We start from the raw sequence: 16,918 nt of genomic DNA, 5'->3' as shown, positions 1-16,918 counted from the left end.
ACTTAGATTCTCCATGCCCCTTATTTGTTTAGTTGCTCTTCGTTGTATTTTTTCCAACTCCAGGGCATCCTTTCTATGAACTGGAGCCCAGAACTGAACTGCATATTCTAGATGAGGCCGCACTAATGATTTGTAAGGTAGTAATATTATATCCCTGTCCCGCGAATCCATGCCTAATCCATAATACATGACAATCCATAATCCATAATCCATAATACACGACAATATCTTGCTGGCCTTAGAAGCAGCTGGTTGACATTGCATGCTGTTATTTAGTTTATGATCTACAAGTAATAATTCACTGTATAGTCAATAATAACGTTACGTTCACTATAGTAGTAATATTGTCACAACCTGACAGAACGATTAAAATATAAGTTTATTAATAGATTATTGATAAAAACTGGTTTATAAGCCCAATAGTCTCTAAACAGGCACAAACAGGCGGTCAGAGAGGGGAAGCGATTTCGGGTACTAGGACATAGATCCACCCGAGAATCTTTCCTTCTTATAAAATATTTCACTGACCCCTTGCTCTAAATTAATAATCCTACGCATTTCAGTATCCTACGTTATGGGATACATCATCAGGGATTACACTATCCCTTGGCCGGTTTGCACTGTTGTTGTGCTTATTTGGTCTCCCGGCGTGTTTTACGACTCTAATGTCTTGGCCGCCCATAACATAGGATACTGAAACGCGTAGGATTATAATTTAGAGCAAGGGGTCAGTGAAATATTTTATAAGAAGGAAAGATTTGCGGTCCTCAGGTGGATCTATATCCTAGTACCCGAAATCGCTTCCCCTCTCTGACCGCCTGCTTGTGCCTGTTTAGAGACTATTGGGCTTATGAGCCAGTTTTTATCAATAGTCTATCAATAAACTTATATTTTAATTGTTCTGTCAGGCTGTGACAGTATGATCTACAAGTACACCCAGATCCTTCTCAACAAGTGATTCTCCCAGTGTAGCTCCCTCTAAGACATATGATGCATGGAGATAGTTGGTGCCAAGATACAGTACATAACTTTATATTTATCTACTGTACATTAAACTTCATTTGCCAAGTGGATGCCCAAACACTTAGTGTGTCCAAATCTGCTTGCAATTTACGAACATCTTCCGTAGGCTGAACAATACTATAGTTTGGTGTCATCTGCAAAAATAGAAATAGTGCTATTAATCCCATCCTCTATATCATTAATAAATTAGTTGAATAATAGTGGTCCCAGCACTGAACCCTGGGGTACACCACTTATAACCGGGGACCATTCACAGTAGGAATCATTGACCACAACTCTCTGGATACGGTCCTTGAGCCAATTTTCAATCCAATTGCAAACTATACTTTCTAAACCTATAGTCCTTAATTTACCCATAGACCTCTATGAGGGACAGTGTCAAATGCCTTTGCAAAGTCCAAAAACACTATATCCACAGCGGCCCCTCTGTCTAGGCTTCTACGCACCTCTTCATAAAAACAAATTAGGTGTGTTTGACAACTTCTGTACTTAGAAAAACTGAGCTGGCTCTCACTTATAATACTATATTTTGTCACATACCCCTGTATATAGTCCCTCAATAGCCCCTCAAACTTCTTTCCTACGATGGATGTTAAGCTTACTGGTCAATAATTACCCGGGAAAGACCTAGAGCCCTTTTTGAAAATAGGCACCACATATGCCCTGCACCAGTTCCATGTCACTATACCAGTCACTAGAGAATCTCTGAATATTATGTTGAGGGGGTCAGAAATAACTGAACTAAGTTCTTTAAGAACTCTAGGGTGTAATCCATCTGGTCCCGGAGACTTGTGCACATTTATTTTATTTAACTTAGCTTGGACCATATCTACAGTACATTCAGCCAATTATCTTTATTAATTCATGTATTAACAGCACTGGCACCGGCTACATCAGCTGCTCTTTCTTCTGTTGTATATACAGCGCTAAAGAACCCATTTAGAAACTCTGCCCTCTCTTGATCCCCTGTGACCAACTCCCTATTACCACTATTCAGGGGTCTTACATGTTCAGACCTTGGTTTTTTTGCATTTATATACTTGAAGAATTTTTTTGAATACAAATGCCTAGGTTTTTGTACATTTGCAGTGAGCAGCATAAGAACTGTGAAACAGAATGATCCTAGTGTGAATTATTGTGCACCTCGTTTACAAAGAGAATATTAAACTCACCATTGTAAGTATAGATGTCCATTACCATCTTCCCCTTTCGTTCATTAACTGTCCACTCCAGCAGAGTCAGGGCATGTGTGCGGACTGTATTAAAATCGTTTTGCTTAGCTCTAAGGATTTTGCTTTGGCATATGGCCTTGTACCCTTCAGAGCCTTGATCTGAGACATATCTGTGTAAGAATGAGAATTATTGTTACTTTACAGTAAGCTATATGTATGTTAATACTGATCACATTAAGTCACTCACTTAAGCAGAGGTTTCTCTAGTGTTGGCGAAGGAATAAGGCAGCTTAGTAGGCCAGAAAGCAGGAGCCATACCCGCTGAATTTGCTCCTCATTGTTGTTCTGCACTGTAAGAGATGCTGCTTGACAGAGCACCTCATCGGAAAGTGAAGGCTGGCGCAAGCAGCGTTCCACAATGTAATTACCAATGATCCTCTGCTGCCAGGGGGGCATTGTTGTATTCCCCACAAAACGCAAGGCCTAATAAGAGTACAGAAACGGCAGTTAGTAGTAAGCTTAACCAATTTTACGTGACAAATATACAAATAAGTGTGTCTCTCACCAGTTTATATAGCTCCAGTGCAACTCCATGATCGTTTTGTGAAACACGAGTAAGAGGATTCTGGAGGGGTTGTCCCAAGGGTGGTAGAGTAGAGTCCTGAAAAGTTACAGAATTGAAACATACAGTCCTGGCCAAAAGTTTTGAGACTGACACAAATTTTGGTTTTCACAAAGTTTGCTGCTTCAGTTTTTATAGTGGCAATTTGCATTAACTCTAGATTGTTATGAAGAGTGATCAGATGAATTGCAATTAATTGCAAAGTCATTCCTTGCCATGAAAATTAACTTAATCACAAAAACCCTATTTCCACTGACTTTCAGCTCTGACACACAATGACATGCTAACATTATTCTCGTTAGCTCAGGAGAAGGTGTTAATGAGGACAGGGCAGCTGTCATGACTCTATTATGCTCATTGAATTATAAGAGCAGACTAATTGCTTGAAATCCTTGTCTTCTTCTGTTAACCATGGTTACCTCTAAGGAAATGTGAAGTCATCATTGCTTTGCACCAAATGGGCTTTACAGGCAAAGACATTATTGCTTGTAAGATTGCCCCTAAATCAACCATTTATCGGATCATCAAGAACTTCAAGGAGAGAGGTGCAATTGCTTTGAAGGAGGCTTCGGGGCACCCAAAAAGTCCAACAAGTGTCAGAACCATCTGGTAAAGAGGATTCCACTATGGGATCGGTTCAATTCCAGTGCAGAGCTTGCTCATGAATGGCAGCAGGCTAGTGTCGGTGTATCTACGTGCACAGTGAGGCAAATGCTTTTGGAGGCTGGCCTGGTGTCAAGAAGGGCAGAAAAGAAGCCACTTCTCTCCAAGAAGAACATCAAGGACAGACTGACATTCTGGAGGAAGTAGAGAGATTGGACTGCAGAGGACTGGTGTAAGGTTATTTTCTCTGATGAAGCCCCCTTCAGACTGTTTGGGACATCTGGAAGAATGATTGTCCGGAGAAGAAAAGGAAAGCACTACCATGAGTCCTGTGTCATGCCAACAGTAAAGCATCCTGAGACCATTAATGTGTGGGGTTGCTTTTCATCCAAGGGTGTGGGCTCACTCACAATTTTGCCTAAGAACACTTCCATGAATAAAGAATAGTATCGGAGCATCCTCTAAGAGCAACTTATCCCAATGATCCAGGAGCAATTTGATGATGAACAATGCTTTTTCCAGTATGATGAAGCATTATGTCACAAGGTAAAAGTGATAACTAAGTGGTTCGGGGAACAAAACACGGAAATTTTGGGTCTATGACCAGGAAAATCCCTAGGTCTTGATCCCAAACCTGCGGTCAATCCTCCATAAGCTGGTGGACAAACAAAAACACAGAAATAGTGATAAACTCCAAGGACTGACTAGGCAAGAATGGGTTGCCATCTGCCAGGATTTGACCCAGAAGCTGATATCCAGCATGCCAGGGTGAATTGCAGAAGTCTTAAAAAAGAAGGTTCAACACTTTAAATATTCTCTTTGCTTAAACTTGATGCATTTGTTAATAAAAGTTTAACCCCTTGAAATACAAGCCATTTTTTATTTTTTATTTTCGAGTTTCACTTTCTATGAGCCATAACTTTTTTATTTTTCAGTGTGAGAGCTTTTTTTTCGCGGGAGGAGTTGTAGTTTCTACTGACATTGTTTAAAGTACCATATAATGTACAGTAAAACTGAAAAAAAAATCTTTGTGGGGTGGAATTGTAAAAAACTGTAATTCCTCCATTTTCTTTTGGGTTTTATTTTTACGTCTTTCACCTTGCATCAAAAACGATAATTTATCTCTATTCTGCTGGTCAATATGATTATGGTGATCCAAACTTTATATAGTTTTCCTAACGTAAAGAAGAGAAGTGGATGATACTTCTCGTCAGAACGCCCAGCTAGTAAAAGTAGTAAAAACGCCCCGATGTACGCACATAATACACGCCCAGTTGTACTTTTACTTTTCAACACGCCCAGATGTACTTTTGCAAGCCTCATTTGCATAAATACAAAAATGGTCATAACTTGGCTAAAAATGCTCGTTTTTTAAAAATAAAAACGTTACTGTAATCTACATTGCAGCGCCTATCTGCTGCAATAGCAGATAGGGGTTGCAAAATCTGGTGACAGAGCCTCTTTAAGTGAAATTTTTTTTCTAGCTGCATCCATTCAATCTGAACCCACGGTTCATCAGTATATTCAAGCCAGTAATATTTTAGAGGCTCCAGTAATGCTGCTATTTGATAAGCCCCTATATCTGGTATCCCCTCTATTCATATGACTAAACATAATGTGATTCCAAATTCTTGCCCGTTTATATCCTCTGATAAATTTAAGGATTTGTGAGTTTAATTCCATAGATAAATATTTAGGAAAGAACAGCGGAATACATCTGAATGCATATAGTATTAGGGGTAATATATTCCTCTTAATTATATTAATTCTTGCTATCCATGAGAGACTAACTCTCTTATATTTAATTAATTCCTTTAGATGTTTTAGACTGAACATCCAAGTCAGGGTTTATAGTTGCATTAAAATCGCGGGCTACAATAATATGACCGATTTGCTTCTTTTCTGATCTTAGATAGTAAGATGCTCAGAAATTTATATTGTCCGGCATTCGGTGCATAAACATTTACGAATGTAAATAGACAATTCTGCATGCTACACGATAATATAAGATATCTGCCCATGTCACATTACATTTTTTTAAGTTTAAAGCTTATATCATTTTTAATTGCAATTAGCATTCCAGCAGTCATCTGGCCAGAAGTGGCATAAAAGACCTGTTCGAATCTTTTATCTGAAAATCTAGTCGCATCTTTAGTGAGGAGGTGTGTCTCTTGCAAGAAAGCGACATTACACTTTGAGTTCAGAATGTCTCTCCATGCCATAAAACGTTTTTGAGGGGAATTTAACCCCATAACATTTAAACAATAAAGATTTAACGGCATTTAGAGCACTATATAAGACTTTCCCAGTATCCATGTATACAGCGTAATATGGAGGGAGGAAAAGAGAAGAAAAAAAAAAACACAACATGAGGTATAGATGTGTGTTATGCTTTCCTCTAATATATAACTCCTTTCTATTAGTATGGAAATATTTCGCCCCAAGTTCTTAAATTGGGATTCATCCTTTAATTTAGAGGATGTTAATCTTCGCGTCCTTTTGTCGCAATATGGACCACTTTGAGAATTCATTCAAACAAGTGAACAAATTGGGCTTACAAGGAGAAGACAAGATAGGAGTGGAAGGGAGAGGAAAAAAAAAAAAAGGGGGAGAAGGGAGAAAGAAAATTTTTATATATATATATATATCATCTAGACTATACAATTCATCTTACATTTTTTATTTCTTTTTTTTCTTCCTTATGATAGACTATTATAAAGTTGTCAATGCTTCGTAGAAGAAGATGCCAATTTAGTCCATTCTTCTGGGATTTTGACTGGAATACTGATGGAATTCTTCCTCAACGTTATTTCATTTGCCTTTTTCAAACATATCCCTTGCGGCTTTTGTATTCAAATATGTATAGATGTTGTCACCTCGCGAAAATATTAATTTAGTCGGAAATCCCCATTTATATTGAATATTTTTTGCTAGTAGGATTGATGTTATTTCTTTAAATTATTTTTGTCCAGCTAATGTAGTAGGTGATAAATCTTGAAATATAGAGATATTTATGTATTTTTCAGGTATATTATCTTTTTTGTCGGGCAGGTCTTATGAATTCCTCTTTGATTTGAAAAAAGTGCACTTTAACAATAACATCTCTTGGTCAACTCGTTGATATATTGCTTTGTTTTCTTAAGCGATGTGCTTGGTCTATCATTAAATCTGTGTCTGTAGCTTCTGCCATGGCGTAGACATCAAGTCCCAGATATATCTTAACAGATCAGGATCTGTTATGAGTTTAGGGACACCTCTCAGTCGGAAGTTATTTTGTCTTGATCTGTCTTCAAGATCCATCAATTTTATATTTTGAACTTCCATCTTATCGACTAAAGCTTTATTTGCATCTATTAGAGCGTTACACGTTACTGTTAAATTAGACGTTTGTTCTTCTATTACTGCAGTGCGCACTCCCAGTTGCTGTTTTTCAGATTTTAATTCTGTTGCCATGGCTTTGATGTTTTTTGGGATTCCCAGATGTAAATTATCCAACATTTTTTTGTAGTGTTTCCACAGTTAATTGATCTGGATTCTAATTCTTTTCCCATGCTTGTTTCTCCTCCGGGTTGGTCTGGGATATATCCTCCGCTGAAATGTCCTCTCCAGATTTTTCTGAGAGATTAATTGTGTCGATGGAATTAGCAGGTGAGATAATATTTGAGTTTGTTGCGTTTTACTCCTTTTAAAAAAAAAAAAAAGATTTGTGTCCCCACATTCTGTAAGTAATAACTTTTTTATTTTTATATTTTCATCGATTGAGCAGTGTGAGGGCTTATTTTTTGTGGCACGAGCAGTGGTTTTATTGGTACATACAACTTTTTGATCACTTTTTATTACATTTTTTTATCGCTAAGTTGACAAAAAAACAGCGATTCTGGTCTTTTATATTTTTTGTTTTTAAGGCGTTCACCATGCAAATTAAATAATATTATATTGTTATAGTTTGGACTTCTAAGGACGCAGTGATACCGATTTTGTTTATTTATTTTTATTTTTTACATTACTAAAAAATGTTCACCATTTTTTTTATACACATTACATTAGTCCCCCTAGGGGACTTGAAGCAGCGATCGTTTGATCGTATAGTCAGTGTATAGACCTGGAGGCCGTCATGAAGACCATGGGCTGCCATGACAACCATCGGCGACCCACGATGGCCCTATGGGGCCGCCGATGAGCTGTCGGAGGGGGACGTTCCCCTCTCTATAATGCCTCAAATGCTGCAGTCGCGATTGACCGCAGCATTTAAGGGGTTACGGCACGGCCAGACGTGGTGGAATTGCTGTGGAATTCCGTTGCGGACAGTCCGCAGTGGAATTCTCCAGCGGCCGTTTTTTTACAGTTGTTTCAATACATTTTTAGGCAAGTTAATTCAGACGTTGCGGAACACTCCGCTGTGGACCATAGGCTGCGGTGCGGAATTTTCCCTCAGCAGCATGCACTGACTGTTGCGGAGAAGAAGCAGAATTTCACTGCGGATTTAAGCCTTTGCAATGCAAAAACTGAAATATGTGGCATGTCCGCTGTCTTTTCTGCAACGTCTGAATTACCTGTCATATATGCAAATGTTGGTGCAGATTCGTTGCATAATTGCCCCAAATCTGCACCAACATTTGCAGTGGAAAAACTCCACCACGTCTGGCCGTGCCCCTTAAATGGCCAGGAACAGCGCAATCGCTGTTCCTGGCCATTACTCCCAGGTGTCGGCTGTAAAACACAGCCAACACCCGAAGCGTATGGAGCGCACTCAGCCTGTAAACGCACTCCATTATTCTCCCCCTGCACCATGACATGCCGGTACGTCATGGTGCTTCAAGGGGTTAAAATCGCATTACATTTTTATAATTGTACTTCATTATACCATAGAAACATCTGACTAAAAGATCTAAAAACACTGAAACAGCAAATTTTGTGAAAACCAAAATTTGTTTCAGACTGTAGGTAAGTGGAAATAATATATAGAGGTTAATTAAAAAATAAAAGATAAACATGATTGTCTACCTTGAAATAGGAGCGAATGAAGATGGACAATGGATAATTGTTTATGTCAGGAGGAAGCGTCAAGACGAACTGGGCCTTGACTTGAGGTGGAGGTACCTCTGTGATTCCCGTTCCTTGTGCATTAGACTTTGCTGTGAAACAATAACACATTGAAGTTACTGGCTTAGAAAATAGTAACATAGTTTATAAAGACAACAAAAGAAGATTTACTTACATACATATGATTAGCCTAAAAACACAAATCTAATACAACTACTTCTTATAGGGAACCTGTCACCAGCATTTCACCTATTAAACCAGCAATACCTGGTGGTAGTGGGTGAAAAATCATTTCTATATAACCTATAATTGTCTTCTTAGTCCGCTCTGAACCTTTAGTATTCAGTTTTTTAGTGTTTCCACACCGTATGCTAATGAGCAGAAAAGAATCAAATCTTCGTTTGAAAAGAGTCAAATCTAAATTTGAAACGAGTCATATCTTCATTCCTCAAGTCTTTCCGAGTTGACCCCGCCTCCTTACTTTTGATTGACAGCTCCTCGCCTTCCCCAGCACACAAAATCCCGCACTTGTGCATTAATGTCCTCTTCTGGTGTGTGCGCACAAAGGGACACCGGATTATTACAATAAAAAGTGCAAAATGTTATTTACAGTCGGAGGAGGAGTTTAGGAGAGGGGATAACGGCAATGAACTTTTAGAAGCAGCGGCCAGTGAGGGATAAGTAAAGCTCAATAGGTGAAATGCTGGTGACAGGTTCCCTTTAAAGACACCTAACTTTAATATGAATGTGCCTATACTGCTTTCTATTCCATGTATTTGGAGCTGCAAACACTGTGCTCACCCTGTGCAGAGTTCAAAACAGCAGCTAGCTCAGCAGGCACATCCAGAGCTGAAAGGTCCTTAAAAAGAGATGAAAATAGTAACATATTAGTATTGTAGCTTGATTTTATATCTATGCTTTCAAACATTTTAATTTTTTGACAAATATTGGGGAAGATTTATCAAAATGGTTGCCAAGGAATAGCGGAGAAGTTGCCTATAGAACCAATCAGACTCCAACTCTCTTTTTTTTTTTTAGAGGCCTTTGTGAAAATGAAAGAAGCAATCTGATTGGTTGATATAGGAAACTGTTCCCCTATTCATTGCACCAGTTTTGATGAATCACTCCCATTGAGTTTCCAAAATTAGTTTCTAAAAATACAGTGTTACATCGAGTTCCAATATTATTTGGTTCCGGAATGACCATTGTAAGTTTAAAACATCGTAACTTGAGACCATAAGGCCAGGTTCCCACGAGACGGATATGCTGCGTAAAAACCACGCAGCGTATCTAACCTGGAAGCCGCAGCACATTCCGTCCGAAAACCGCACCACGTTGTGGTGCGTTTTTTCCGGCAAAATTTCCGCTGCGGAAAGCAGCTGTAAAAAACACTCATACTTGCGTAAGCCGTAATTATGGCGACGGCTCCCTCCTGTGCAGTCCGGTCCGTACTTCTTGGATGAGGCTGCAGCCTGTGATTGGCTGCAGCAGCGGTCACATGGGATGTAACGTCATCCCAGGAGGCCGGCCCTCTGATGTTATCCAGGCCGGCCCCCTGGGATGACGTATCATTCCATGTAACTGCCGCTACAGCCTGTGGTTGGCTGCTGTGGTCACATGGGATTCAACGTCATCCCAGGAGGCCGGACTGTAGGAAGAAGAAGGGCGTTCTGGGTAAGTATATTTAATGTATTTATTTTTTCCGTAGTTGCGATTTTTGCAGCGTAATCGCTGCGAATATGCTGCAAAAGTCGCAACACTTGGCTTTCTGTTGCGGGTTTTGCATCCCCATTGAATTCAATAGGGTAAACCCGCAACGTAAAATCAACAAAAATGCAGCACAAATTGACATGCAGTGGAATTAAATTCTGCATCGCAGGTCAATTTATTAACATTTCCGCTGCGGGGGTTTTTTCGCAGCGTGGGCATGCGATTTTCTAAATCTCATCTACTTTGCTGCTACTATAAATGCTGCAGAATTTCCGCACAGAGATCCGTTGCGGAAATTCCGCAGCGTTTACGCTATGTGGGAACCCGGCCTTACTCTATGGAAAACTAGTAATTAGTTCAAAAGCCCGAAAATATCAAGCTAAAATAATAAGCTATTGTAACTCAGCTCCATTAAATCGAATGGGGCTCAGCTGCACTACCAAACACAACATGTATACATGTGGCATTGCTACTGAAAGAAAGTAAAAAGATTTCTATTCCGGTGCAACTCTCAAGACATTTGGATGATTCCCCTCCCTTGTTTGGTAATGTGGAGGTTACTGTGGACCCTTGTGGCAGGTACACACTTCCATGGGAAGGCTCTATGTAATGTATACCCTTGCAAATTATATATGATGGGTGTCGCACCTTTCTTACATAATCCCTTAACGACATGCCTCGAACAATGTGTCAGTTGTCATCAGGCTTTTTCACCATTTTTTACTGCAAAACCATCAGTTGTCATTAGTTTTTACCATCTGTTTTTAACATCAGTTTTTACCACAATGTTCCACCAAAAAGGTAGTCTAGGGTCTAAAATGTGCCAATTGTATCAGAGTGCTGCATAGTTTGTTATAGATTGGATACATGATAGATTAGATGCATGTCGTCTACTTGTCATTTAACAAAACTTCTGACGTGATCCTGGCATGTCAGGGTTCTTCTTCTTTGCTCCGGCCTCAGTGCCATACTGAAGTCTGACACACACATTGTAATGTCACGTGTGTAATTTTCAGTGCAGTGCCGAGGCTGGCGCAGAGAGGGAGAGCCCAGAAGGCAGCTGCTGTCCACTCGCCTCACCTCAGATCTGCGAAGCAGCCTTGTGAACCTGCAAAGGGGCCAAACACTAGCTCTAATTTTTGGGAGGTGTTAGTTTTTGGTGCCTTTACCAGCTACCCAATCCCACCCCGCATCTCCTACCCACCCCACACCACGCCGGGATTGCTGTTGTTTCTATTCACACGACAGGGTCCGGGTGTCGGCTGTTAAAAACGACCATCTAGGTCAGTTTTTGACAGCTGTTTTGCATCCATTCCATGTCCGTGTTTCTGTTTGTGACGGCCGATTGTGACCTGTTTTGCATTCGTGTTTCACTGTCCATTTTAAAAACTGATGAATTTAATTTGTAGATAATGACACAGTGCCCTCTGTAGAAAGTACCACACAACCCCTGTAGAAAATGACACAATGCCCTCTGTAGATAATGCCACAGTGCCCTCTATAGGGAATGTCACAATGCCCTCTGTATATAGTGCACCAGTGCCCTCTGTATATATGCCACACACACCCCATGTAGATCGCGCCACACAGTCCCCTGAAGATAACACCACACACGAACCCCTTAGATAGCACCACACGAACCCTTTAGATAGCGCCATGCACGCCCTCTGTAGATAGTGCCACATACGACCCCTGTAGATAGTGCCACCCACGTCCCCTGTAGATAGTGCCACCCACGTCCCCTGTAGATAGTGCCACCCACGTCCCCTGTAGATAGCGCCACCTACGCCCCCTGTAGATAGTGCCACCCATGCCCCCCTGTAGATAGTACCACCTACGTGCCCCCTGTAGATAGTGCCATCTAGATAGCACAATTAGGGCTCCCTCTAGGAGTGGAATCCCCAGCTAGAGCTTTGCTGATGCTCTGGTCGGGGATTCCACTCCTGGAGAAGCCCTGACGTCAATGTCCATACATGGACAGGGACTTCAGAGACTCCCTCTAGGAGCGGAATCCCGGCCAGAGCACCTTCAATGCTCTGGCTGGGGATTCCGGTCCAGGAGGAGCCCCTGACGTCACTGTCCATTTATGGAAAGTGACGTCAGTGGCATCTCCAGGAGCGGAATCCCGGCTAGAGCATCGGCAATGCTCTGGCTGGGGATTCCAGTCCAGGAAGGCTACAGATGTCCCTGTCCATATGTGGACAGGGACATCAGGGGCTCCCTCTAGTAGGGGAATCCCAGGCCAGAGCATCAGGTCAGCAACACTGTGGCCGGGGACTCTGCTCCTGGAGGAGCCCCTGAATTCGCAGTCCATGTATGGACAGGGATGTCAGGGGCTCTCTTTAGTAGCGGAATCCACGGCCAGAGCTTTGCCGAAAATCTGGCCAGGGAGTCCGCTCCTAGAGAGAGCCCATGTTCATATATGGATAGTAACGCCAGGGGCTTCTGCAGGAGCGGAGTTCCGGACAGAGCGATCGCGGTGTGCCGATCGTCATTATGGCAACCTGGGGGCCTAATGAAGGTACTCAGGTGTGCCATCTTTGCACACCTATTAATGTACATCCAGGCTTAATAGGAGCCTGTCAAAATCGCGATTAACTGCAATACATTAGTATTGAAGTATAAAGTGCAAGCGATCCAACAATCACTGAGTCAAGTCCCCCAGGGGGACTTCTAAAAAACAAATTAAAAAAACCCCTGTTCTGTAAATATATATAAAGGCCTCATGCACACGACCGTAGCCATGTGCACGGCCGTGATTTTCGGGTCAGCCGGCAGCGGACTGTCAGCCGCGAGCCGCCCGGAAATCGCGGGCCATGCACATGGCCGGTGCCATTATTTTCAATGAGCCCGGACCGCAGAACAGGGCCGTAATAAGACAGGTCCGTTATTTCTGCGGTGCGGGCTCCCGGGCCATGCAAGGACCGTAAAAACTACGGTCGTGTGCATGACCCCATAGAAATGAATGTGCAATTCTCCCGTGGATTTTTGGGGGAATTGCGGCCGCAAAAGCACGTTCATGGGCATGAGGCCTAAGAGTTCCAAAAAATCCCTTGTCTCATTTTTTGCCTAAAGTAATGTTAACACAAAAAAAAGAAAGTTAATATAACTGGTATCGCCTCGTCTGTAAAAGTCCACTATAATAACATAACTTTATTTAACTTGCTCGGTGAACACCATAAATAAACAGTTGAAAAAAAAGGCCCAAATTGCTGTTTTTTGGTCACCTTAGCCCCCCAAAAAACTGGACGTGATAAAAGGTTATAAAAAAGTATAGCCCGCCCTGCTACAAATAAGCCATGACATCGCTAAATCGAAAGAAAAATAAAAAAGTTATGGGTCTCAGAATATTTTTTTTTTTTAACAAAAGTGGTAAAACATAAAAAAATATAATTTTGGTATCATCGTAATCATATCAACCTCTAGAATAAAAGGAAGGTCTATCTTTTGCCGCACGAAGAATGGCGTATAAACAAAACCCCCCAAAAAAACACGCATCATTTTGTAACCCCTTGGAGACACAGCCAGTTTTGGCCCTGTGGGCATAGCCCCATTTTACAAGTCTGACATGTCACTTTATGTGGTAATAACTGTGGAATACTTTTACTTATCCAAGCGATTCTGAGATTGTTTTCTTGTAAAACATTGTACTTTATGTTAGTGGTAAAATTTTGGCGATACATTCACTGTTTAATTGTGAAAAACACAAAAATTTTGAGAAATGTATACAAATATTATTTGAATGTACAGTAGATATAAAAAGTCTACACACCCCTGTTAAAATGCCAGTTTTTGTCATGTTGCAAAGTCAGTACAAGATTAATCATTTCAGAACTTTTTCCACCTTTAATGTGACCCATAATCCCCGGAACAATTCCATTGAAAAGTTTTTTGCCGCGGAAACCGCGGCAAAGACCGCGGCAAAAAATGGCCAAAATTGACTCCCATTGATTTCAATGGGAGGTGCAGGCGTTTTTTTTACCGTGAGAAGAAAAAACGCTTGCGGTAAAAAGAAGCGACATGCCCTATCTTGAGGCGTTTTCCACCTCAAAAACCCCATTGAAATCAATGGGAGACCTTTTTTTGACGCGTTTTCTTGCTGCGAATTTTGACGCGTATTTTTATGCGTTTTTCGGCAAAAAACGCTCGCAGTTATTCCATCTTTCTGTTGAAGAGATAGCTAAAAAAAAACAAAACGCAAAAAAAACGCGTCAAAAACGCGTGTGGTAAAAAAACATTTAAAAAAAACCGGAGCTGATGTTTCCAGGCAGAATTTTCTGCCTGCAAAAAACTCTGTGTGAACATACCCTTAGAGGGGAAAAATAAAAATAATGTGGTTGCATAAGTGTGAACACCCTCTTATAATAGAGGATGTGGTTGTGTTAAGAATTGGCCAATCACATTCAAACTCATTTTAAATAGTAGTCAGTACACAGCTGCCATTATTTAAAGTGATTCTGAGTAACCCCATACAAAGGTTAGCTGTTCTATTAGGATTTTCCTGACATTTTCTTTGTTGCATGTGACTGCAAAACTCATGGTTCGTAAAGAGCTTACAACAGATCAAAGTGATCTGATTGTTGAAAGGCATTAGTCAGGAGAAGGGTACCAAAGAATTTCCAAGGCATTAGATATACCATGGAAGACGGTCATGGAAGACGGTCATCAAGAAGTGGATTACATTTGGCACAACAGTGACATTACCAAGAACTGGGCGTCCCTCAAAACATGATGAAAATTGGACTGGGAGGCTACCCAGAGGACTAGAGCAACATTAACCCCTTAAGGATGCAACCTAGTTTGGGCCCTAAACCTCAGAGCCCATTTTTGAAATCTGACATATTTCACTTTATGTGGTAATAACGTCGGAATGCTTAAACCTATCCAAGCGAGTCTGAGATTGTTTTCACGTGAGACATTGGGCTTTATGATAGTGGTAAAATTTGGTCGATATATTCAGTGTTTATTTGTGAAAAATAGCAAAATTTTTAGAAAATGTGAAAAAAATAGAATTTTTCTGAATTTAAATTCATCTGCTTGTAAGACAGAGGGTTATACCACCCAAAATAGTTACTAGTTCACATTTCCCATATGTCTACTATATGATGGCATCATTTTTTGAACATTCTTTTTTTTTTCTAGGACGTTACAAGGCTTAGAACATAAGGAGCAGTTTCTCATATTTTGAATAAAAGTTCAAAAGCCTCTTTTTTTAGGTACCAGTTCAGGTCTGATGTGGCTTTGAGGGGCCTATATATTAGAAACCCATATCAAACACCCCATTTTAGAAACTAGACCCCTCAAAGTATTCAAAACAGCATTTAGAAAGTTTATTAACCCTTTAGGTTTGTCACAGGAATTTAAAGCAAAATAGAGGTGAAATTTACAAATTTATTTTTTAATGTCAGAAAATCCTTTTTATTCCATTTTTTTATGTAAAACAGAAGGTTTTACCAGAGAAACGCAACTGAATATGTTTTGCCCAGATTCTTCAGTTTTGAGAAATATCCCACATGTGGCCCTAGTGTGGTAATGGACTGAAGCACCGGCCTCAGAAGCAAAGGAGCACGTAGAGGATTTTGAGGCTTCCGTTTTATTAGGCACCATGTCCGGTTTGAAGAGGTCTTGTGGTGCCAAAACATTGGAAACCCCCCAAAAGTAACCCTATTTGGCAAACTACACCCCTCAAGGAAATTATGGAGGGGTACAGTGGGCATTTAGATACCACTGATATTTTTTGCTGCATTTTGTGGAATTAGGCTGTGCAATTGAAAATCACATATTTCCGATAAAAGGTACGAATTTTTGATTTTGACAAGGAATAAAGGAGAGAAAAAGCACCCCAACATTTGTAAAGAAATTTGTGGTCATAAACTGCTGTTTGGACAAACGGCAGAGCTCAGAATGGCAGGAGCGCTGTTTGTCATGTAGATTTTGCTGGATTTGTTTCTGAGCGCCATGTCGCATTTGCAGAGCTTCTGAGGTACCAGTAAAGGAGAAACCACTTAAAAGTAACCACATTTTGGAAACTAGACCCCTTGAGGAATTCATTGTAGTTTTCATGGGGTGCATGCAACTTTTTGATCAGTTTTTATTCTATTTTTAAGAGGCATGGTGACTAAAAAACAGCAATTCTACTATTGTACTTTATTAAAAAAATTACAGCGTTCACCGTGCGCTATAAATGACATTCACTTTATTTTGCGGGTAGATACATTTATGGCGATACCATATGTTTATAGTTTTTTTTATGTCTTATGGCGTTTGCACAATAAAATACTTTTTATAAAAATCATTTACTTTTTGTGTTGCCTTTTTCTTAGGGTATGTGCACACGACCTCTTTTCAGAGGTAATGGAGGCGTTTTACGCCTCGAATTACGCCTGAAAAGACGGCTCCAATACGTCGGCAAACATCTGCCCATTGCTTGCAAAGGGTCTTACGATGTTCTGTGCAGACGAGCTGTCATTTTACGTGTCGCTGTCAGAAGATGGCTCGTAAAATTACGCCCGCGGCAAAGAAGTGCAGGACACTTCTTGGGACGTAATTGGAGCCATTTTTCATTGACTCCAATGAAAACCAGCTCCAATTACGTCCGTAAAAGACACTGCGAAAAACACGTGCACTTGTAAAAACGTCTGAAATTCAGGAGCTGTTTTCTCCTGAAAACAGCTCCGTAATTTTAGACGTATTTGGCGTTGTCGTGTGCACATACCCTTAGAGCCATAGCTTTTTTATTTTTCCA

General features: G+C 40.6%; 1 protein-coding gene across 1 annotated transcript in view; it reads right to left on the bottom strand.

The window, feature by feature from the left end:
- The window catches only part of MYO15B (myosin XVB), a 101,986-nt gene that overhangs the window by 60,674 nt on the left and 24,394 nt on the right, over positions 1-16,918 (bottom strand). The window contains exons 3-7 of the mRNA XM_075846653.1: positions 9,265-9,322; positions 8,425-8,555; positions 2,761-2,856; positions 2,443-2,678; positions 2,196-2,365 (exon numbers count right to left, since the gene is read on the bottom strand). Of these exons, the coding sequence (XP_075702768.1) occupies positions 2,196-2,365; positions 2,443-2,678; positions 2,761-2,856; positions 8,425-8,555; positions 9,265-9,322 (691 nt within the window). The remainder of the gene's footprint in view (positions 1-2,195; positions 2,366-2,442; positions 2,679-2,760; positions 2,857-8,424; positions 8,556-9,264; positions 9,323-16,918) is intronic.

The sequence above is a fragment of the Rhinoderma darwinii genome, chromosome 13 (genome assembly GCF_050947455.1).
Source record: "Rhinoderma darwinii isolate aRhiDar2 chromosome 13, aRhiDar2.hap1, whole genome shotgun sequence".
NCBI lineage: Eukaryota > Metazoa > Chordata > Amphibia > Anura > Rhinodermatidae > Rhinoderma > Rhinoderma darwinii.
This window is presented reverse-complemented; position numbering and strand designations above follow the sequence as displayed.